Below are 25,580 nucleotides of genomic sequence, written 5' to 3'. Positions count from 1 at the left end.
CAATTTAAAAACTCATACAGATATTTTCCCATTTTGAAGATAAAACTCGACCACTGTGAGAATTTACTGCTAAACTCTCACATTTTCTAAACTCTCACCCTGTTTTTTTTGTCCTGTATGTAAATTTTATTAAAAATATTACAATCAGCAAAATATTATTATTATTATTATTATTATTATTATTATTATTATTATCATTATTTGCAGATGTTAACATTTTAAAAATAAATTGACATACAATATTTAAACAACAAAAAATAAGAACAGTTTACATTTTAGTTGTTAACTAATGTTTTTAATGAAACACTAACAATATACATTTGAAGATATAAGATTTGAAGCATAACACTCAATAAACAGACCAAGACACCAGAGATACATAATTTAGCAAACATTTATTATTATTATTATTATTATTATTATTATTATTATTATTTTAAATGAAAGTTGTCTTAATGATTTTGTAGCACCATTTATGGTAAAAGGAATACAACTATTAATAAGTTACATAAATACACACTAAATAAGAAAACTATTTTAGAAAAAAAACAGTATGATATTACCAAACTTATTTAGAGATAACAAAGGGAAGAGGGCCCAGCTCTAGTAACCTTATGATCCAAAGGGGTGGATAAAATAGGGAGAGAACTGCATATTAGAAGTGGGTAGAGGCTGCAGAGATAAAAAAAGTAGTAAACAAGATTGGAAAAAATATAGTTTTACTGGTATGATTGAAGGCTGGGAGGCTACTGAAAGTCTAACAGAGCATTCCAGAGGATGAGGCAGTCCTAGGAAAATCCACAATGTGAGAGTGAGTAATGACGTTAAAGGAAGATAAATTAAATTAGACTTGATATTTAGGGAAGGGAGGTGTAATTGAAAGCTTTGTAGTTGAGGGAAAGTACTTTCAATGTGGTTCTGAGGGTTATAGTGAGCCAGTAGAGTAAATGGCAGAGGTGCCATGATGCAGTTGTAGTACAGCAATGAGATAATAGGCAGCATAGTTAGAAGTAGAAGTAGTCTGCAGAGGTTCAATGTTAGAGGTAAAAATGCCAGAAAATAGTAGATTCAATAATGTAGAAAACAAATGATGACACCCTGGATGAGAGTTTTAGTATCTTCCAGGGTGAGGAAGGACCTGATTCTGGAAGTATTGTGGAGGTGAAAATGGGAGGATTGGGAAACAAACTAATTGTGGGGTAGGAACATTATAAATTGACCCCCAGACATTAGAATTTAGGAATAATGGAGAGGAACACATTACCAATATAGACGGATATGATGAATGATTGAGTAAAGATAATTCATTTACATTTTGAGTTATTACATTTTAAATAGCATTGCACTTTTCATGTGGAATCATCAGAAGAGGTGAGTATTGATGGATCTAAAATAAAAAGGTTGACAATCAATATGTCAACAAGGTCATTAGGTTGACAGGGACATAAGGTCGACAGATAATTGGTCAGCAGAAATTTAGGTTGTCAGGATTGAAAGATCAACAGGCTTAAAAGGTTGACACAAAAAAGGTTGACACATGATTATTTATTATTATTTTAGCCTAATCCTAACCCTAAACCATGTCTACTTTTTTTTGTGCCAACCATTTGAATTTCAAGTTTTCAACCCTGATGACCTTTTAAACCTGTCAACCAAATGACCCTGTCAACTTATTGACTTCCTATCTCCTAGTGTGTTTTAATATATGTTAAGCAAAATAGAGATTAAGGATCTATTAATGGCAATAAATTACTGTAATGATCAAAAATGTATTTTCTCCAAGGACAAAAGATCTTTTCTGTTCATTTCAGGTTTTCTCAGTATTTTGTAACATTTAGGGAAAAATATACAGCAGAGAATTCCTATACATGAGGCTAATATAGCTACAACTTCTACAATAACCATATTTTTCCCTTTACTGCTAAGATATGCAGGTATAGTACAGATCCAAACACTGCAGAACACCAACATGCTGAATGTGATGTATTTGGCCTCATTATAAATGTCAGGTAATGTCCTCACCATGAAAGCCAGAACAAAGCTCATAGCTGCCAAGAATCCCATATAAGCCAGCATGAAATAAAATGCCAACTCAGAACCCTCATTACATTGGATGATAATAGTCCCAGGATAAGTATCCATGTTAAACTCTTGAAATGGAGGATACACTGACAACCAGATAACACCATTCAGGACCTGGATAGATGAGCAAATCAACACTAAAAAAGTTGGTAGTTTGGCTCCCATCCATTTACTCCAGTAGCTTCCAGGTCTTGTGGCCTTAAAAGCAATGAAAACCATGATAGTCTTGGCCAGGATTGATGAGACAGCAATAGTAAATATGATTCCAAAGAAGATTTGGCGCAGCTTGCAGGTAACATCCACTGGGCAACCAAGGAAAAGAAATACACAAAGTAAACTCAACTTTAGAGAGATGAGGAGAATAAAGCTGAGGTTACGATTATTTGCTTTGACAATTTGGCTGTTCCGGAAGAAGATAAATATACCAAATATGAAGACAATTATAACAGCAAATAACACAACCATGCCAGAGAAAAACAAAGTTATGTAGTCCACTTCATAAGAAAGAAATTCTTGCACTTTGGAAACACACTTGTTTTTATAATCATTAGGCCAGTCATTATCGTAGCATTTCACACAATGTTCATTGCCTATGGAATAAAAATGTGACATAAAATACTACAGTAACAATTTGCCTTATTCTCTCTATATATTTCTCTTCCACACTCTCTGTCTCTCTTTCTCTCATGTGACTAAAAGTGGGCAAATTAATGAAAATCTGGTGGGCAGAGAAAAACAAGTAAATATGTGTCATGTCATGGAAAAGCTGAAGGGTTGTGTGCTGAATGTGCTGATAGGCAGGTGACAGCATGTAAAAGAAAATCTGATTGGCAGTGGAACATGTCATTCTCTCTCAAGTCTATTCCTGTCTTTAACACTTCCTCTCTTATTTTCAAACATCCTTGTCTGAATATAATAGATCATGATTTGTAGACAACTTTGCAATTTCTTCGATATGTATGGCAACAATTATTTTTCACACAAAATTAACCTGATTATGTATAAAAACATATTGTCACTTCAAATATATTTGTCTGGAATCACAATAGTGCCCACAAATTTCAAGCTTTCTCTTTTTGTCTAGTTTATATTGCTACATCTCTGTTCCTCATCATTTCACTTTTATAAATTTTATTATACCATTAAAAAATGCAAAGGCATAAAATATTTTTAAATGATTTTTGATACATTTTGAAAATAGTTAATCATTTTGTTCATCTTTAGATTTTGGAATGACTTATAGAAGTCAAAAATATCTTCTGAGAAGGAAAAACAATGCTTACCATACATTAAATTATGAATTTGAACATTTCTAAGTCTAAACAAAAGATGCCAACAACAAATGGAAATAATAATATTATATTATCTATAAAATATACTAATATTTAAATGAGTATAAATACTGATATGTGTACATTACATAACAAATAAAATTATTTAAATAATACATGTATTGTACAAATGCTCTGGATACATCATGTATCAAACACTGTAATGTGTATCCTTCATTACTCCAGGTTTTTATTCTTTAATTAATTTTTTTGTACATATTATGAGTTATGCAAATAACAGTAGATGAGGAAAAATCAATCCTTTGCATAAAAATTGATCTTTCACATCAAGTTTTTCCAATTATGTTAATACTTAGTAAATATTTTGTATAATAATTTTTCAATCATATTTTTTACTAACCTGTTTCCTCTCCAATTACAAATCAACTTACTGATAAGAAGTGATACAACATTATATAATAAAATGAAGTGCATGAAAACAGGCAAAATTTTTACAGTCATATCTATTATTGTAATTGCATTTATTATGCTTTCATTATTTTGTTTCTTCACATTCTGATAAGAATAAATAGTTTTGTAGTCTATAGGCTTATATGTCCACTAACGTGAACATATAAATTAAAAATACTAAAAAATATGGATAGGTATATGTTAATGTTGCCTTAAATACCCCTGCTTCCCCCAAAAAAAATATTTTAATAAAGTCATTAATAAATAGCATGACAAATGTCATCATGGATGATGTCAGTGATGAAATCACATTAAACATTTAAAACATTATGGCATCACTAATCACATAAAATATTTAAAACATTATGGCATCACTAAACACTATATTATATAACAAATTCAATCAACAATAACATTAGCTAATGCTGTATTAAGACAGGTTTATATATAGGGGTTCAATAAGTAAGTTAACAAAGCCTCTATTGTGTGTAATGTCATCTGTTTCATTCTAATTTTCCACTAGGCTAGAGCAGGTAGACTACTGCTTCCCCTTGTGGCCTTTAGACTGCACTTTATCAGTTGTACTGTCATAACAGTTGTAAGATGTAGGGCTGGTGGAAACATAATCAAACATTGAGGTGTGTAGTGTGATCAGATTTCTAGGTTTTGGGCACATCATCAGCTTAAATTCATCACCAACTTGTTGATGTTTATGGTTATAATGTTATGTCATGGAAACAGGTTTCTGTTTGATAAACTACCATTAAAAATGACAGGACAGATGTTCAAGATGAGCAGCAATCTGGCCAAACAAGCACGTCCACCAAGATGACAGTTTGTGCCCCAGTGAGGGTCTGATACAGACACATTTGCATTACTGACATTCCTGATTAAATTAACATTTCAGTGGGTACGTTGCACAACATCATTCATGAGCTACTGGGGTGCGTGAAAAAGTGCTGGGTACCGAAGCCACTCACAGAAGTTCACAAAATCAATAATGAGATTGTCTTCCTTTCTTCCCCTTCTGTGTCATGCCTGTCTGTCCGCACCTCCCCTTAGAATGTAAGCTCTCATGAGCAGGGACCTCTTCCCTCATGTGCTTCTCTTTACATTTTCTTCTTCTCTCTACTCCCCATTAGGGCACCTAACACGGGACTGCCAACTCCCGGCAGCTTATTGTGAGTGCTTTAATCACTATTTCTGCAATGTATATAAGTTGTGTCCTTGTATTTCACTGTAATGTAATGTAAGTTACTTGTTTTTGGTCACCTATTAGTTCTATGCACTATGTAAGGCACTGCAGAACACTTGTGGCACCATATAAATAAAGTATAATATTAAAATAATTATCTCAATAATAATCTCTCTCAAACTCATGTTACATATGTATAAAAATCATAGCTAAAATTTTACAATATCTCACACAAGACACTTCAAAAGCTCGAATCCATGCACTCATTAGTTCCCGCATTGACTATTGAAATAGTTTCCTTCCCAAAAACAGGCTTTTACCGCTTCTATCCATAATGAATGCAGCTACAAGGCTGATCTTCCTTGCTAAATGTTCATTGTCTGCTGATCCATTCTGTCAGTTCCTCCACTGGTTACCGGCCTTCTACCATATTCAATATAAAATACTTGTACTCAAAAAAAGCTATTAACCAAACCACACCAACATATATCTCTTATCTCAAAATATCTTCCAAGCTGACATCTCCACTCTGCACAAGATCTGCGTCTCTCATCCACATGCATTACTAGTTCACATTCATATTTACAGGACTACTTTTGGGCTGCACCCACTCTGCCCTCCCATGCAGAAAAAAATCTTTCCACTAGTCTTCAAACCTTCAAGCATTCCCTGAAAACTTACCTCTTCAGACAAGCTTATCAGATTACAGAACCCAGGGCCACAACTAGGGGAGGGGCTGGAGGTGCACATGCACAGGGTGCGCCGCTGCACCCACCACCAGTGCCCTCCAGCCCAGTGCCGCAGTGGTGCTCCAAGCTGGATGCCCACTGAGATTTTATTACCAGCGGGTGCCTGGCTTCTTACCAGTAGCACAGTGCAGTGTCATAAATTCATCCCAGATACCCGGAGGTAAGTTATAATGTGGTGCCCCTCCCTAAGAAGTTACACTGTCATGAGAAGCTGCTGAGGAGCAGCGACATCAATGAGCAGGAACAGGCTGTAGATAGACGGAAGAGGCATCTTATGGCCTGACACAGATCCTAGTATATGGTTATGGTGACTTCTCAGGTGCCAGGAAGAGGTGAAATGTATTGGGATTGCTGTGCCGGTACACTCCGGGTACATATTTACAGCATTAAGTAGTGTGAATATATTGTGGGAAATGGAGGAGGTGCCCCTTCAGTGCTGGTGCCCGGCACCTCCATTGTCTCCCATAGTTCTGCACCTATCGCAGCGGTAGCCGGAGGCTGGAGTTCTCTCCTGAACTCCAGCTTTTGGCTCCCCACAGGCACTATGACATCTCCCATAGTTCTGAGGAGCAGCTGGGTGGACCAGACGCAATGTAGGAGCGAGGTTTAAGGTAAGTATTGTTTTTTGTGTGTGTATGTGGTACTACAGGGGCAATACTATGAGGGCATTCCCATATGGGCACAACTACAGGGGTATTACTATGGGGACAGTACCATATGGGGACTACTATAGGGGAATTACTATATGGCCACTACTACAGGGGCATTACAATGAGGGCATTACTATACGGGCACTACTACAAGGGCATTACAATGAGGGCATTACTATATGGACACTACAACAGGGGCATTACTATATGGGCACTACTACAGGGGCATTACTACATGAGCACTACTACAAGGGCATTACAATGAGGGCATTACTATATGGGCACTAAAACAAGGACATTACAATGAGGGCATTACTATATGGACACTACTACAGGGGCATTACTATGGGGGCATTACCATATGAGCACTACTACAGTGTCATCACTATATGGGCATTACTATAAGGGCTACAATGGGAGCATTTATACAGGGGCATTACTTTGGGAGCATTACCATATGGGCACTACTACAGGGGCATTACTATATGGGCACTACTACAGGGGCATTACCTCAGGGGGCATTACTATAGGTGCACTGCTGAAGGGGGCATTACTATAGGGGCACTGCTGCAGGGAGCATTACTATGGGGAATTACCAGGGGGGGCGCCAAATTACTGTCTTGCCCCGGGTGACAAAAATCCTAGTTTCAGCCCTGCAGAACCACCCACATAAACTTCATACAGTAGCTTTCCTATCTAATTACATAATTTCTTACAGTTTACACATAACCTCACATACAGTATTTTCTCCTTCTTCAATTTTACATCCTTCTGACCAGTGGTGGCTCCAGAGGTGGGGCTGCAGCGCAGTCCAAATTTAAAATATGGGAACCATACCAACTGCCATTTCAAATGCAGCCAAACATGGATGGCTGGGATCCACTGGCAGTTGGTGTGGCTCCCCTATTTGAATTTTGGACTATGCTGTAGCCCTGGAGCCGCCAATGCTTCTGACCCTAGGTCAACTTTGCTGTGTGAGTGGATCATACAGTTCGCCAATAACCTCTGCAATCTGATTGGACAATTTGCAATGTGTAGCACCTATCCTTGTGTTTCAACACCTATTTCCCTATAGATTGCAAGTTTGCGAGCAGGGCCCTCTTACCTTTATGTCTGTTACTACCCAGTTTAATTATATTAATGTTATTTCCATTTGTAAAACACGGAAAACTGAATATGCTGCACTATATTAGAAACTGTTAATAAATAAATACTACATTTTTTAGGAGAAGCATTATTAAACAGAGGCTTGAATGTAGATTTGCTCCTTAATCTTTGTAGTTGTTTAGGATAATCCTCTTTTAAAGTCACTGTAAAAGATTTTATCCCATGAAAATAATCATAAAGCTCCAACTGTCTATTAAGACTATGGGCCAAATGTAACAAATGTAACAGGGTGAGAGTTTAGAAAATGTGAGAGTTTAGCAGTAAAACTCTCACACTAATACATTGATCGAGTTGTATTTTCAAAACAGGAAACACCTGGATGAGAGTTTAAATCTTGAGAGTTTTTTAAATCTGAAAAACATGCAAGTTTACATGTTCTGTGACTTTAGTACATTGGCTGAGTTTAAATATGTGCGAGTTTTCTCAAACATTTTCTAAACTCTCACCCTATTACATTTGGCCCCATATTTTTCTGTCATCTATTATAATTTTTTTTATTGTGCAGACAAACAAAATACAGTTCATTACTGATGACCACTGAGCTAATACAATCTGACAATCAAATAATGTGACAAAAGGATTTCTATAAAAAAAAATAAAAACAGTAACATTCAATAGTGAAGTACAGATATAACAGTCACCAAGTGAACTAAAGTATGAGGCCAAAAACATTAGCACTATAATACTATTGTGAAAAAAATATCTTGGTGAATGTTATATACATATGAAAATGCAAGTTACTCCTCATAGGAAAAACCAGCCTTAGAACTATTTCCACTACACATGAGTGGAAGTCATAAGGATAATAGATAAGGTTTTAAATAAAGGTAAAACATAAATGTGGCAACAGATGCGTCCAAATCAGAATCAGGCCTAATGTGCACAACACAGTATCAGGCCAAATGTGCACAACTCAGAATCAGGCCTAATGTGCACAACTCAGAATAACGCCTAATGTGCACAACTCAGAATCAGGCCTAATGTGCACAACACAGATTCAGGCCTAATGTGCACAACTCAGAATCAGGCCTAATGTGCACAACTCAGAATCAGGCATAATGTGCACAACTCAGAATCAGGCCTAATGTGCACAACTCAGAATCAGGCCTAATGTGCACAACTTAGAATCAGGCCTAATGTGCACAAATCAGAATCAGGCCTAATGTGCACAACACAGATACAGGCCTAATGTGCACAACTCAGAATATATTCTTTTGTGCACAAATCTCAGAATCAGACTTAATATCAACAATACAGATTCAGGTCTATTGTGCACAACTCAGAATCAGACATAATGTGCACAACACAGAATCAGGCCTAATGTGCACAACACAGATTCAGGCCTAATGTGCACAACTCAAAATCTATCTTTTTGTGCAAAAATCTCAGAATCAGACTTAATGTCAACAATACAGATTCATGTCTAATGTGCACAACACAGAATCAGGCCTAATGTGCACAACACTGAATCAGGCCTAAAGTGCACAACTCAGAATCAGGCCTACTTGGCAAAACACAGAATCAAGCTGATGGGCGCAACTCCTAATGAGGCTAATAGGTATAACTCATAAACTGGCTTAATGTGCACAACTCAGAATCAGGAATAATGTGCAAAACTCAGAATCAGGCAAAACTCTGAATCAGACCTAATAGAACATAAAATAAGGTGTAATGGGCATAACACAGAATCAGGCCTAATGTGTACAACTTAGAATGAGGCTTAATGCACAAAATGCAAAATAAGGCCTAATGTGCACAACACAGAATCAGGCCTAATGTGCACAAATCTCAGAATCAGACTTAATGTGCACTACTCAGAATTGGGCCTAAAGTGCACAACTCAGAATCAAGCATAAGTGTGCATCTTAGAAACAGGTATAATGTGCATAACTCAGAATCAGACCTAATGTGCACAACTCAGAATCAGGAATAATGTGCACAACTCAGAATCAGGCCTAATGTGCATAACTCAGAATCAGGCCTAATGTGCACAACTCAGAATCAGGCCTAAAGTGCCCAACTCAGAATCAGGCCTACTTGGCAAAACACAGAATCAAGCTGATGGGCGCAACTCATAATGACACTAGTGGGTGTAACTCAGAAACTGGCTTCTTTGCCTGCTGAAGGTAATCAGGGTTTTTAAATAGCCACGGCAGGTGCATAAATGTGCCTGTGAAGAGAGGGTGAAGAATAGCACTTAGCTTTTTTTAGCAAAAAAAAACTACTCATCAAATTCGGGGTACATGAAAATAGGTGCAAGCATATTTTTAAGTCCCAAAAGTGAATTTTGAAAATTCTTCAAAAATGCACCTGCTGCTACCACCCGCAATGAAGAAAACACCTGCCGCAAACTTGGGAACCCCTCTGGAATCAATTGTGCTATTTTAGAAGTTTGTACCCTATTTTTATTTCACCCTCAAAATTAAAGTTCATTTTTTGGGGTGTTTTTTATTTTTTATTTTTTTGACACACATTACTATTAGGGGACATTCCCAGTGATGCGGGCTATTTTTTTAAACTTGCACCCCTAAACCCCAATTCTGCACTTTTTTTCACCATGTAATACATGGAGAAAAGTTATCACATTATTTAACAATAATGTGTTAACTCACACCGCAAAAAGTCTTTGAAATTGAATTTCTGGGATAATTGAAAAAGGCGAAAATGATGTCATAGATTTTTTGCCTCAAATTGAATAAGGTCCTATATGTACACAACTCAGAATCAGGAATAATGTGCACAACTCAGAATCACACATTGAGGTAAATTTACTAAGATTTGTATTGGTCCAGATTTGCATTTTCTGGTAATAATATCACTTTTTTGCAAATCGGGAATTAACTATCATTAAAGTTGGGTGGTTTCTTCATTTTTTCAGGTTGAAATCAGGTGGTTTAATGCCGCAAATTTGTCCATTTTGAACAATAGAATTATATCACCATCGGCTAAAATCGGACTTCACTTTTTTAATACAAACCAGGAATTTACCATTATTTGTTTTGCTTAAAGTCACCCATTTTACACTTAAATCAGGGACTCAATAGATGTTTTAAATGCAACACCTCCTGAGCTGCTAGTTTTGATTGAACATACACAAATCAGTATGATTTGTGTATGTTTCTGAATGGCAAGGGTGTTCTAAGGGTTTACTTAAAAAAAAGTTGTGAGGACAGACCCAAAAAGATAACCAGTCCTGGACTTGCCAGCCAGTCCTAGTACCTAAAATTATGTGGAACAAAATGTGTAGGGTTTCACCATAATTTAGGTACCAGCACCAGGCTGTAGGGCCAGTCCTGGTTTTAATTATAGGGGGAAAAATTGCATAGGGGTCCCCCTATAATTAAAACCAGCATTGGATACTTTCTAGTGGGGTGCTGATGCCACAGCCAGGGGAGCCATTTCACTGCTGCAGCATCAGTCCTGACCACTAGTCAGCCCAGGCCAGGGATCCCTTGGGGAGTTGGGGACCCCCCAATGAAAGGGTCCCCTTTCCAGGGCACCCCTGGCCTAGGCTAACAGCCCGGGGCTATACCCTCCACCCTAGGGCGGTAGGTGGTGGGTTGATAGTGTTTGTATTGTGTAAAAAATATAATTTTAAGAAGACCTTGGATGCCTACTTCTTACAAGGGGACCACTCCTGGTAATGTAGGTGAGTATGTGTGTGTGTGTTTTTGTAAGTATGTAATAAAATTGTACTTTCACAGTGTCTGTGTTGTGTGTTTTTTTACACATTTCTTTACAGGTGAACTACAGGTACCAGCGGGCCATTAAAGCCCAGCATGCTGGTATTTGTGGTTCTCAATGCACCAGCATGTGGGGGAGGCTTGCTGGGACATGTAGTTTCACTGTAAAGACAATGTTGTTACTTCTATTTTTTACACACCACATACACTATCAATCCGCCACCCACCACCCAGGGGTGACGGAGATAGCCCTGGGCTATCAGCCTAGGCCAAGGGTGCCATGGAGAGGCTCCCCTGACTGTGGCATCAGCCCCCCACTAGAGAGGATCCGGTGCTGTTTTTAATTGTAGGGGGACCCCTACAGAATATTTTCCCCCTATAATGAAAACCAGGACTGGCCCTGCAGCCTGGTGCTGGTACCTAATTTACGGTGAAACCCTACATGTTTTATTCACTGTAATTTTAGGTACCAGGACTTGCTAACAAGTCCAGGGCTGGTTACCCTTTTTGGAGGGGGCCTCACATCAATTTTTTTACAAAAAATTAACCCTAAAAATAAAAATACAAACAGTCTGCACATATTTCATTGATATGTGAAGCCTGCTTGTTTGGGATACAAATTTGGGTGGTAAAATCGGGAGTTCAAAATGGACAGGATCAACCAAATTCACCATCAATCATAACAATTATGTCAAAACCGGGAGCTTGGTAAATTCCAGATTTTTTAAGTGAAAAATACGGCAGTTGAAAAACGAGGCAAATTGGGACCAAATCAAATCTTAGTAAATTTACCCCATAATGTGCACAACTCAGAATTAGGCCTAATGTACACAAATCAGAATCAGGCCGAATGGGCAGAACTCAGAATCAGGTCTTATAGATATTACTTAAAATGAGGCCCAGTGGGCACAACACAGAATCAGGCCTAAAGTGCACAACTCAGAAACAGGCCTAATGTGTACAACTCAGAATAAGGCCTAATGCATACAATGCAGAATTAGGCCTAAGGCATACCTCCCAACTGTCCTGCTTCCAGTGGGACAGTACCATTTTTCTGGGACTGTCCCGCTGTCCTGCCTGGGGGCTGCAGTGTCCCGCGGTGGGGGGAAAGTTGTGCAGTAGGAGAACAGATGCCGTGCACATGCGCACGGCATCTGTTCACTTGTGTAGGGAGAGCCTGGGGTCTGCCCAGCATCTTGGAGACTGCTGGACAAGCCCCCAAAGTGACGAAAACGAGGGAAGCAGCGAGGCTCCGCCCCATTTTCTGTAAGCTCCACCCATTTTTCCATTAAGTCACGCCCCTTTTTGGCCTTAGGCGTGCGACCTGTCCCTCCTTTGGAGGATAAAAGTTGGGAGGTATGCTAAGGTACCCAACTCAGAATCAGGCCAAATGGGCACAATTCAGAATCAGGCCTAATAGGTATAACATAAAATAAGGACTAATGGGCACAACACAGAATCAGGCCTAATTGGCACAACACAGAATAAGGCCTGATGGGTGCAATTGAGAATGAGGCCGAGGGGTAAATGTACTAAAGTGAGAGTTCTTAGAAGTGATGTTGCCCATAGCAACCGATCAGATTCTAACTATTGTCTTCTAGAAGGAGCCTAATGTGCACAAATCTCAGAATCAGACCTAAAGGGCACAACACAGATTCAGGCCTAATGTGCACAACTCAGAATAAGTCTGAATGGGCACAACTCAGAATCAGGAATAATGTGCACTATTCAGAAGCAGGCCTAATGTGCACAACTCTGAATCAGGCCTAATGGGCACAACTCTGATTTAGGATTAATGCATACCTCCCAACATGACCCTCTCCATTAGGGACACATTGCTGTGGTCCTGGACTTCCATGGTAATTTATGATTGGTGGCGGCTCCAGGGGTGGGGCTGCAGTACAGTCCAAAGTTAAAAAAGGTGAGTCACACCAACTGCCAATAAGTCCCAGCCAGTGCTGTTTGGCAGCAGTTGAAATGACAGTTGGTGTGGTTCCCCTATTTGAATTTTGCACTACGCTGCAGCCCCACTTCTTACCATTGAAGTCCAGGGCCAGAGCATTGTGTCCCTCCTGGAGAGGGTCATATTGGGAGGTATGCTAATGGGCACTACTCATAATCAGGCCTAATATGCACTAGTCAGTATCAGGCCTAATGGGTGCAACTCAGAACCAGGCTTAATGGGCACTACTCAGAATCAGGCTGAATAGGCACAACATAGCATAAGGACTAATGAGCACAACTGAAAGTCAGGCCTGATTGGCGCAACTCATAAAGAGGCTTATGGACATAATGCATAATCACACATAATGTGCACAACTCAGTATCAGGCTTATTGTTCACAAATCAGAATCACACATAATGTGCAAAACTCAGAATCAGGTCTTATAGATTTAAAATAAAATCAGGCCTAATGTGCCCAACTCAGAATCAGACTGAATGGGCACAACTCAGAATCAGACTGAATGGGCACAACTCAGAATCAGACTGAATGGGCACAACTCAGAATCAGACTGAATGTGCACAACTCAGAATCAGGCCTAATGTGCCCAACTCAGAATCAGACTGAATGGGCACAACTCAGATTCAGGCCTAATGGGTGCAACTGAGAATGAGGCCTAATGTGCACAACTCAGAATAAAGCATAACGGGCATAACTTATAATGAGGCCTAACGGGCACAACTCAGAATAAAGCCGAATGGACAGAAATGAGAATCACGCCCAGATTTAAAAAGATAAAATTAAATTAAATTGGAAATTGAGCACAATTTTATTGTTTGTTTTCCTACCCACAAATTATTATTATTTTTATCTTGTTGCAGTATTTCCATAGATATCTCTCCTTTTACACATAGAATTACACTATTACACATACACAACCTCTGCATATACAGTAGGTTCTAATTTTGCTTTTTTTTTAGAACCTTCAGCAAATTTCAATGTGTCAGCAAGAATTTCACTCATCTCTATTAAACATGGAATTGTCTGTGTTTCAACCTGTAAGTGGAGTTCGAATAATATTGGCTACAACATACATATGTTTCCTCATACACTATTGCTGTAGTAGCACCTAACAGCCGCTCTCAATCTCAATTCGACTCTTCCAGCTCTTGGCATCTTTTTGCATATTTTTCATTTAAATGTGTGTTTTAGGCACAATGTGATATGACTTAAGCTGGGCATCCGCTATACAATTTTTTGTCAGATATCTGTCCAATCTGGCTGGTTGGAATGAAAACCTGGTAATGTATGGGAGCAAATGACAATCGATCATTTGGTTTTTAACACTGAAATATGGACAAAAACAATTTTTCAAATTGGTTAAATTTGTGTGTTCTAAAACTTCTAACCAATTTGTCTGAACAACCATTTTTGGCTATTTTCCAGTGTTTGTGAGCAAATGGATGATTGACATTGCTCCCATACATTACCAGGTTTTCATTCCAACCAGCCAGATTGGACAAATATCTGACAGAAAATTGTAAAGTGGATGCCCAGCTTAAGACTCATAAGGAGACTGCACTGATTAATTTAATGTCTGACACTTGTCTATCTGTGTGTAACTGAGTGTGAATCTATATCTTAGGTGCTATGATGAAGTGACAGTGACTTTTTTCCACACCGAATGCTTCATTTACAAACTCAGGGCCTGATACAGTAGTGCACGCTATTGCAGTGCTGAATGCAAACTCCCAATGTTAGGGAATCTACGCAGGTGCATTACCTGTTTGGCACATGTACAGAACGGATCTGCGATCCCGCACACAGACTGTCAGCAGACTGTCATTGATTGATAGTCTGCTGCCATTGGTGGACATGGGAAGGGGTGGCCATGGCCTCCATTTCCTGAAATGGAGATGTGTCGCCGCCGTTGGGTGGGGGAGGCCAGAATCTCTGTCTGTTGATGGAGATTTCCTGGCCTCTTCCTCTAAACTGTGGGGGCTGGTTGCAGGACCCCATGGGTCCCGCAGCTGGCCGATGCTCTCGTAGATGATGCTTCTTTGGGCAATGTAGCTTGGATAAGTAATACACAAGAGACGTGATGCCTCCTGCTGCATTACCATATTTGCAATTATCACATAACGTAATAACATTACAAAGTGCTGGATGCTGATTACAGTTTGCTGTGAATTCACATTTTCTTTCCTTTGCTTCTACTTCCAAATCAAATTAGTAAAATATTGTACATATACCAGACTTATTGGATATTTCTCCTTCTGAGCACGGCACACAGTCATAGCAACATGCATGGTGTCCTCCCATTGGTGCTTTTCTGTATCCATCCTGACACTTTTCAGTACATTGTCCATGTGGCATCTATTGAAACAAAGAGATGAGGTTCTGCAGTTTACCTGAACATTCTATCATGTTCCCATATTTTTACAGCTTAGGATCAGTATACTTATTCTGCAGATATACTGGTAAGCAGAAAGGTATTGGATAGATAATTGTTTTAATAAAGCAAGGTGCAGAAATAGATTTGCAATCTGGAGCATATAAAGGGCCCCATTTACAAACCAAGTGAAATACCAGCGGCAATTTTTGTTTAGTATCACTGTGATACAAACGAAAATTCCACTGGTATTTAGTAATACTTACCCCTCCGGCGAGGTCCTGCGAAGTCCAGCGGAATCCTCGTCCTCGTCAAGGTCCTCTGCTGGGCTGCTGGCAGCCTAAAGCTGCCAGCGACGGGACTCCAGGGTCATGTGCATGCGCGATGGTCCGTCTGCGATGTGCATGACAGGGAGACCCGGCAGTGCCTGGAAGGCTTAGTTGAAGCCGGAAAGGCACCGCCGGGTCTCCATTGCCGGAAATGGGGCCCGCATTGCTCTCGCCATCTTTTAGATGGCGAGAGCGATGCTGTACAAACAGCGGTAATCTAAGATTACCGCTGTTTACTAAATACAGCAAAATGGTATAACCCCTTTAGCGAGCGCTAAAGGGGTTATACTTCGTTTGTAAACGGGGCCCTTAGCATTTTTTTTACAGACACTGAGATATACTATGGCAGAAACATATGTGTTTTCCATATTTTTAGAGGTGGTATCTGATTTCTGAAGTTGAAATACACTCATAAACACAAATATAAAAGAATACACCATCATTTAAACACAGCAGTCCTTTCCATAGACAGGTCTACAACACAGAACTTTACCATGAATCCTGATTATAATCATGGGTGTAATCTAAGCAGACTCAGTTAAAAATAGAAGTTTAAAAAAGACTACACCCTGAGCAGTGATTCTTGCAAATATATACACAGATCAGTGTGGTCAGTGTATGTTTCTGCCTCTAATGAATAAAAAAAAGTGTTAAATATTGAAAACAAATAACTTGGGGTTCCTCCCCCCTCAGGTTCTGTGATCCAGTCTTGGTTCTAAAAATATAGAAGAAAAAATGTGTAGCGGTACCTATATTTTATGAACCAGCACTGAGCTTTGAAAGCCGTCCATGGTTTTAGAAATATTGGGAAAAAATTGTGTGAGGTTTCCCATATTTTTAAAAACAGCCCGGGCTCTAATTAGTTGGAGTGTAATGCCATAGCCAGGAGACCCTTTCACCGTGTCCCCTGGCCAAACAATTAAAACCTGATACTAGTCAGCACAGGCCAGGGATCCCAGGGGAAGTGGGGAACCTCCAAAATAGGAGTCCCCATCTCCTGATCTCCCCAGGCCTGGTCTATAGCCCAGGGCTCTTCTGTGCACCCCTGGCTGTGGGTGCAGGGGTAATAGTGATAATAATAAAAGTGTCTTATATTTACATTGGGACTACAGGTGCTAGCAAGCCTGCCCTTTTTTCACTTGTGCAACCGTTTCCCCCCGAATGTAAATAAAATAGGTTATTTTTGCATAGTTTGTTATGCCCATTTTTATTCATTTTTTCCATTTCCCCTCCAGTTAATTTGTAATTACATGCTAGTTTTACTATCATTGTTTTATTACATTCATACTGAAATGTATTATGCACGTAAGTCATTTGCATGAACAACATCATGATCAGCCATCAATCTATTGAGGTTTCCATTCACTGGAAAGAGACATCATTACAAGCAGTGGCATAACTAGGGCATTTGGAGCCCAGAGCAAGTTTAAAAAGAAGCCCCACCCACAATTCGGTGAGTGCTGGAAAAGTGGGCTTGGCCACATGTTGTAAGGGCATGGCCACTTGAAAATGGGGGCGTGACAACATAACACACCACCATTTCTCATCACTCTGGGAACATTCCTTCCCATTCCATATGCACCTTAATGCCACAAGTAGTAGTGCCCCTCTTGCAATGACCACTGTAATAGTGCCCCTAATGCAATGTCCCCAGTAGCAGTGCCCCCTGTAGTAGTGCTCCTATACAGTGCCCCCACTAGAGCCCCTTATACTGTGCCCCAGTAGTGCACCCTTATACAGTGCCCCCCATAATGCACCCTTATACAGTGCCCCTTATGCAGTGCCCCAGTAGTACCACTTATACAGTGCCCACTCTAATGGCCCTTATACAGTGCCACTAGTAGTGGTTCCCCTATGCAGTGCCCCCAGTTGTGGTCCCCCCTAGGCTGTGCTCCCAGTAGTGCCCCTTCTACAGTGCCCCCAGTCCCCTCTATGCAGTGCTTACAGTAGTGCCCCTTATACAGTGCTCCCAGTAGTACCCATTTTACAGTGCCCCAAGTAGTGGTCCCCCCTATGCAGTGCCCCTTATAAAGTGCCCCCAGTAGTAGTCCTTCCTATTCTGTCCCCAGTAGCACCCCATATATAATGCCCCAAGTCCCCGCTAATCAGTGTCCCCAGTAGTGCTCCTTATATAGTGCCCCCAGTAGTAGTCCCCTTATGTAGTGCCCCCAGTAATGGTACCCTCTATACAGTGCCCCCTAGTAGTGCCTATTATAAAGAGTCCCCTGCAGTAGTCCCCCCCTATGCAGTGCCCCCAGTAGTGCCCCTTATGTAGTGCCCCCAGTAGTGGTCCCCACTATGCAGTGCCTATTATGTACTGCCCCTAGTAGTAGTCCTCCCAATGCTGTGTCCCAGTAGTGCCCCTTATATAGTGCCCCCAGTAGTAGTCCCCTCTATGCAATGTACCCAGTAGTGGTCCCCCTTATGCAGTGCCCCCAGTAATAGTCCCCACTATGCAGTGCACCCAGTAGTGCCCCTTATATATGCCCCCAGTAGTGGTCCCCCCTATTCAGTGCCCCTTATATAGTGCCCCCAGTGGTGGTCCCCTCTATGCAATGCCCCCAGTAGTGCCTCTTATAAAGTACCCCCAGTAGTAGTACCCCCTATGCAGTGCCCTTTATATATTGTGCCCCCAGTTTAAGCCCCCCTTTTGTAGTGCCACCAGTAGCAGTGCCCCCAGTAGTGCCTCTTATATAGTGCCTCCCATAGAAGTCCCCCATATGCAGTGCCCCCAGTAGTGGTACCCCATATGCAGTGCCCTTTATATAGTGCCCCCAGTTGTACCCCCCTTAATGTAGTGCCACCAGTAGCAGTTCCCCCAATGCAGTGCCTCCAGCAGTCCCTCTTACGTAGTGCCTCCCATAGAAGTCCCCCTGATGCAGTGCCCCCAGTAGTGGTCCCCCCTATGCAGTGTCCCCAGTAGTACCTCTTATATAGTGCCACCAGAAGTAGTCCCCACTTATGCAGTGCCCCAAGTAGTGGTCCCAACTATGCGGTGTCCCCCAGTATTACCTCTTATATAGTTCCCCAAGTAGTGGTCCCCCCTATGCAGTGCCCCCAGTATTGCCCCTTATATAGTGACCCTTGTAGTGTTCACCCTATGCAATTCCTCCTTAGTATTACCTTTTATATAGTGCCCCAGCAGTAGTTCCCCCTATGCAGTGTCCCAAGTAGTGGTCCCCCCTATGCAGTGTCCCAAGTAGTGGTCCCCCCTATGCAGTGCCCCCAGTAGTACCTCTTATATAGTGCCCCCAGCAGTAGTCCCCACTTATGCAGTTCCCCCAGTAGTAGTCCCCCAGATGCAGTGCCCCCAGTAGTGCCCCTTATACAGTGCCCCCAGTAGTGGTACCCCCTATGCCGTGCCCTTTATATAGTGCCCCCAGTTGTACCCCCCTTAATGTAGTGCCACCAGTAGCAGTTTCCCAATGCAGTGCCCCCAGTAGTCCCTCTTGCATAGTGCCTCCCATAGAAGTCCCCCTGATGTAGTGCCCCCAGTAGTGGTCCACCCTATGCAGTGTTCCCAGTAGTACCTCTTATATAGTGCCCCCAGAAGTAGTCCCCACTTATGCAGTGCCCCAAGTAGCAGTCCCCCTATGCGGTGTCCCCCAGTAGTACCTCTTATATAGTTTCCCCAGTAGTGGTCCCCCCTATGCAGTGCCCCTTATATTAGTCCACCTATGCAGTGCCCCCACTAGTGGTCCCCCCTATGCCATCCCTCAAATGCAGTGCCCCAGTAGTGTCCCTTACATAGTGTCCCTAGTAGTGCCCCCCACTAGTGCCAGACAAAGACAAACACGTAAAAAAACACTACACTTACACTACTCTACACTACACTACCCCCAGTAGTACCTCTTATATAGTTCCCCCAGTAGTGGTCCCCCCTATGCAGTGCCCCCGGTATTACCCCTTATATAGTGACCCTTGTAGTGTTCCCCCTATGCAATTCCTCCCTAGTATTACCTTTTATATAGTGCCCAAGCAGTAGTTCCCCCTATGCAGTGTCCCCAGTATTGGTCCCCTCTATGCAGTGCCCCCTGTAGTACCTCTTATATAGTGCCCCCAGCAGTAGTCCCCACTTATGCAGTTCCCCCAGTAGTAGTCCCCCCGATGCAGTGCCCCCAGTAGTGCTCCTTATACAGTGCCCCCAGTAGTGGTACCCCCTATGCAGTGCCCTTTATATAGTGCCCCCAGTTGTACCCCCCTTAATGTAGTGCCACCAGTAGCAGTTCCCCCAATGCAGTGCCCCCAGTAGCCCTCTTACATAGTGCCTCCCATAGAAGTCCCCCTGATGCAGTGCCCCCAGTAGTGGCCCCCCCTATACAGTGTCCCCAGTAGTACCTCTTATATAGTGCCCCCAGAAGTAGTCCCCACTTATGCAGTGCCCCAAGTAGCAGTCCCCCTATAAAGTGTCCCCCAGTAGTACCTCTTATATAGTTTCCCAAGTAGTGGTCCCCCCTATGCAGTGCCCCTTATATTAGTCCACCTATGCAGTGCCCCCACTAGTGGCCCCCCTATGCCGTCCCTCAAATGCAGTGCCCCAGTAGTGTCCCTTACATAGTGTCCCTAGTAGTGCCCCCCACTAGTGCCAGACAAAGACAAACACGTAAAAAAACACTACACTTACACTACACTACACTACACTTGCACCCACTGCCATTTGCTACTCTATCCTCCTGGGCTGACCCACACTGCATTATGGGAGAGATGTCATGACTATTCTCCCATAATCCACTGTGGGAGCAAGAATATGGAGCTCATGTGTGAGCTCCAGCCTGGCTCCGGTAGTGGGTGCTGCAGTTAATGAGAGTCTATCTGACTCTCATTGGCTGGCTGCCAAAACAAACACACTGCCACTGGGTAGTATGAGTGTACTAGCCAGAGGCTGTCGTAGTTAGTGTGTGGTCTTCAATACACTGATCATCCTTGTCCTGGACTGCGGCCATCGGCATCCCCCATGCCCCTGGTCTGATGGTGCCCAGGGCATGAGCCCTGCTCGACCCCCCTAGTTATGTCACTGGTTACAAGCTGGATTGTGCGACACATCACTTCTGATCTGTATATTCCATTTGTGTTCAACAGACTCGGAACTGGCATGAATACAGTGTGATTACAATGTGTGAACCATTTCATTGTTCTGCTTATCTATATTTACACAATGGGGGTACAAACAATTAAAGTTTAGGACCCCTGGACAAGTATGGAATATCAACATCGTACCGGAAGTATGGGACCATTACTTCTTTTGTATTCAAAATTTATTTGTGGATTTATCATGTTACAATAAATGTTTAGGATTTTTTTATCATTGTTTATTGCATTATGTGAATACTACAACCGCCAGCAGTTTTTAGAATGTATTTTATCAGAGTGTTTATAGTCAACCTTTGACCTGGAAGAAATTGCATGCCATGCTACTTAAACCCCTCATCATTCCTCTCCACACTTCCTTGAGATAGAGTTCATATTCAAAATGCATTGGTGGCAGTTGGAGAAGTGATCCTAATGACTGAAGTCTAAGGGACCAGAACATTGTGTCACGTGAAGTCGTGAAGGGGTTTCCAGAGCCTTAATTATACTGCATGCCTTTGTGAAGCAAATTTTTGGTATATCCACGACTACTTGTCAATGTCAGCAGATGTGAGGTTTTTTTAGGATTTTATTTTTCTATTTTGAGACAATATACATTTTTTTAAAATATGGTAATGCACTATTGTGGACACTTCTTTCTCTTCGATAACCATGGGTGGGCACACACTAAGGGTATAGAAAGCATTGATCAAGACTTATGACTGATGGGATGATCCTCAATAATGATAGAGGGAAGTAATTTGTGCAATAGTTGTATATATTTTTATTTTTTATATTTCTCACATTGAATTAAACCATTAGGTTGGTTGTATTCATTGGTTGTATAATTGCATCATGATTATAGCTAATAACTTCATATTATTTCTCCTATTATGCACTCTACTTATTTTTTACAGTTGTCTGAGTAAAGGTGAAGAGGACTTTGTCAAATCAATGAGGCCAGGAAAGTATAAAACAAAAACAAAAACTGAAATTAAACTGTTTTGTCATTATTTATTACAATTTTTTTACATTAAAATGTGTGTTTTTATTTGCTTCTTTCTCTTACGAACTACAGGTGCCAGCTGACCATAATGCCAGCTTCTACATGGCCATGCTTAGTATTTGCTCAGTACATTCAATAATTTTTTATTTGTAGCCACTCATCCACCATTCCCAACCTCTCACAAAATAATCATGGTGGATTCATCATTGAAATGAGGACCTCATTCAGAGTCGGTCGTAAGCGGCCACTCAGTCGTATGCATCGATGTTCGCTAAACTACGCATGCATAAGTTTCGCAATGCACGTGCGCAAACTAGCTGTTATGATCAGAAATTGCTCTCTCCTTGAACTCAGCCAGGTCGTTAGTTTGAGTGACAGGATGAGCCATTTGTGGGTGGCAACAGGGGAAGGTGCTTGTGAACGGGGGAGTGGAGATCCAAATGCAGGCATGCCTGACTATGCAAACAGCATTTAATGGCAGTGCATAATTAACAAAGTAGTGTCATGGCACACGTGACATGGGTGGTTTTTACACTGACTTGATCAAAGTGCTAAAGAGAGGGTATGGTCAGCCTTAAGCTCTACGAGCAGCTCTGATGGTTCCTGATGGTCGCGATTAATCCTTATATGCCCGGAGATGACGTGTATAGCGAATGAGAAGGGGGCATGTTTTTAGTCTTACGGCCGCATCCTCTCCTCGCTCATCCAGCTAACGATCCCATCATAACGACGCAACTTGCAAGTGCTTCATTTGCTTATCCAGCCCCTTTTCCCTTCCGACCGAGCGGCCGCAACGACTGACTCTGGATGAGGTCCTGAATCCTTAGAGCATGACTCAGGACATGAAGTCAAGAAAGTTAGCATGAATGCATTACTTCCTCCAAAGGTTGTTGGCAGTGCTAGAACATTTTTGCAGGTATCATGTCAGTTTAGAGTGACAGATTTATTGGGAGGTTGACTAAAGTGAAAGAGGTGGCTTATGAAGAGGAGACGTAATGTAATCTCACATCATTATCATAATCATACATCATTGTGTCTGAAACTGCTGTTTAACTGCCACAGTCTTCTTTGTTTGGTCAGATCTTTGCTCATTTCATCTTAGCAGATGTGGCAAATGTGCCTGTGAGATTACATTACAGATGTGTGATTGAATTTTGGTAAACTTGGAAAAAGCAGGAATGATACTCATGAAATGTTTTGGCAGTGGAAGCACTTCAAAGAGTACAGTAATTTGTGATAGTCTGATGAAGCTCATTCTAGGAGACCATCCACCGCGCTTGCCAAATGTCTGCATTGCCAAATCTGCAAATATATTGCAAAAGGTTCATTTTAAATCAACTTTTGTCACACATTACATTTGATGTCAGGAAATTGGGTACTCTCACTGGCATTTGAAAGGTGATTGTCATTACATCTCCGACGTATACTTGCCTTCACATTTCATAAGTTTATTTTCTATTTTTTCCAAATTTAACACAAAATGCAATCACACATCTCTAACGTAATCTCACAGACATGTCTTGCTCATCTACAATGATGAAATGTATAAAGATCTTTCACTTTCTGTAACCAAACAAAGACATATATGGCAGTCCATATGCAGGTACAGACACATCGATATATAAGCTTCACAATAACCAGCATAGCATTGTCACATATATCTATTGGATAGAAAAACAGAGGCAGTCTCATAACTTTTCAATCAGCCCTTGTATATTTACATGTCCCTACTCACATGATTTCTGTCTATAGGAAAATGAGAGTTTATTACTATAATCTTCTACCATTGCAATGGCCTGCCCCAACAGGTCTATTACCCTCTACAACTAAAAAAATATTTTATAATCTGAGCGCTTCACGAATATGAGAAAAATGATGCAGAAGTTTAATAAGGTGTACACCCACAGAACACCAGACAATAGACAAATATGGAAAAATGGGTAAACCTTGTGCAAAAAACTCAATAGGGAATTAGTCTCTATTCTTTGGTTGTTTAATAGACCTAATATCACAAACAATAGTCCACAAATCCATTGTTAACAAATAGGTTCCTCCAAGGTAAATCGGTACATCTATTATATTGACCATAAAATGTCTCCATCGATAGTCCATAGATCCGATGTTACAGGATTAATTCCTTCACTATAGATCTGTGCATATAAACCTCTTCTTCCTTAAAATACACTGGTCTGCCCAAAAAAACTGTCACATGTTATCCTCTTCATACACACTCTGATGCCTTTTGTTCCTCAAACAACAGAGGAAATATGAGAAAGTTCAATAGTGTGATAAAGTTTTATTTCAGTGACAATTTATATAAAAAAATAGTTGTGAGGCTGTGTACTAGACATCTAGTTGTATAATAACACCATCATGCATTAGTTGTAATAGCAGGGTACCTCCCGGGTTCAAGAATCCACCCTCTGTGCCTTGGTCTGGATCAGCTTCTCTTTCAACATCCACCAATGCGTTTCAGCTTACATAAAGCCTTTGTCAAGGTGTATTGTGCTAGACCAAAATGCTCTTACTTATATCCCCCCTCCTATAATTTAATTGGTCCACATAGTACAGTGCTTAATTATTTTAATCAATGCTTAACCACATAGGGATAACCACATTATTTTAATCAATGATTATCCACATAGGGATAATGCTTAATCCTTGATTAAAATATATCGTTTCCAATGGTTTTATACAATACAAAAAAAATAACAGATTATAACAGATAATATGCACTAATGGGCACTATTTGTAAATATAGTATTGAACAACAATTAAGACTTTGTGGGAAAACACAATTACCATAATAATTGAGTGCATCCAGAAATTCATATTATTTAAAAAATATATAGAACTCCATATAAAACATAATTTCTTGAAGTTTAAAATAATAAAGGGCTCCAATAAAAAGTGGTCTAAGTTTAAAAAGGCATCTATCGTTAAAATCTCAACCTTTTAAAACATACTGAAAAAATATTTAAATCACTACCCTTAAAAATACTACATAAAAGACTTTTATAAAAAAACTTTTATAAGAACTTTTATGAAAAACTTATTATAAAAACCACTTTTCTTCAAAGTCCATATTCATTCCTTTTGGGTGAAGGGTCCCCATTTCGTATATAATTTTCATTTCTGTTTGTGCTTAATTATTGTCTATCTTCTTTTTCCTCCAATGTTTTTTTATGCACATCACTCTATGGACCCCATTTAAAGAGCTGTTATGGTGTTCTCTAAAATGGTGTGACACTGAGTGCTTCTCAAACCCCTTTTTTATGTTCCTTACGTGCTCTGATCATCTATCTGACCATCTATCTTTCAAGGAGCGGGTAGTTCATCCTATATATTGAAGGCCACACAATTTACACTATTGCATGTAATAAATTTTGTGATATCGTACTTAACTCCTGTGTATTTGGAGCTATACTGTTCCAATTTAATTGGTTATGTCAGATGATTTTTGCACATCTGGCACAGCCCGCATCTATAGAATCCTTTAGATTTTATTATGTTGGTCCTTTTTTATGGGACTGCACTTTTAACCAATTTATTTATTAGGTTGTCCGCTCTTCTATA

At 40.5% G+C, this 25,580-nt stretch overlaps 1 protein-coding gene across 1 annotated transcript in view; it reads right to left on the bottom strand.

The window, feature by feature from the left end:
* Positions 1-1,761: 1,761 nt before the first annotated feature.
* The window catches only part of LOC148479281 (vomeronasal type-2 receptor 26-like), an 86,076-nt gene continuing 62,257 nt past the window's right edge, over positions 1,762-25,580 (bottom strand). The window contains exons 5-6 of the mRNA XM_088454697.1: positions 15,463-15,586; positions 1,762-2,672 (exon numbers count right to left, since the gene is read on the bottom strand). Coding sequence (XP_088310823.1) covers positions 1,762-2,672; positions 15,463-15,586 — 1,035 coding nt within the window. The remainder of the gene's footprint in view (positions 2,673-15,462; positions 15,587-25,580) is intronic.

Source organism: Taudactylus pleione, unplaced genomic scaffold (assembly GCF_031769625.1).
Source record: "Taudactylus pleione unplaced genomic scaffold, aTauple2 ptg000627l, whole genome shotgun sequence".
NCBI lineage: Eukaryota > Metazoa > Chordata > Amphibia > Anura > Myobatrachidae > Taudactylus > Taudactylus pleione.
The sequence above is the reverse complement of the archived record's forward strand: the minus strand, read 5'-3'. Positions and strand labels throughout refer to the sequence as shown.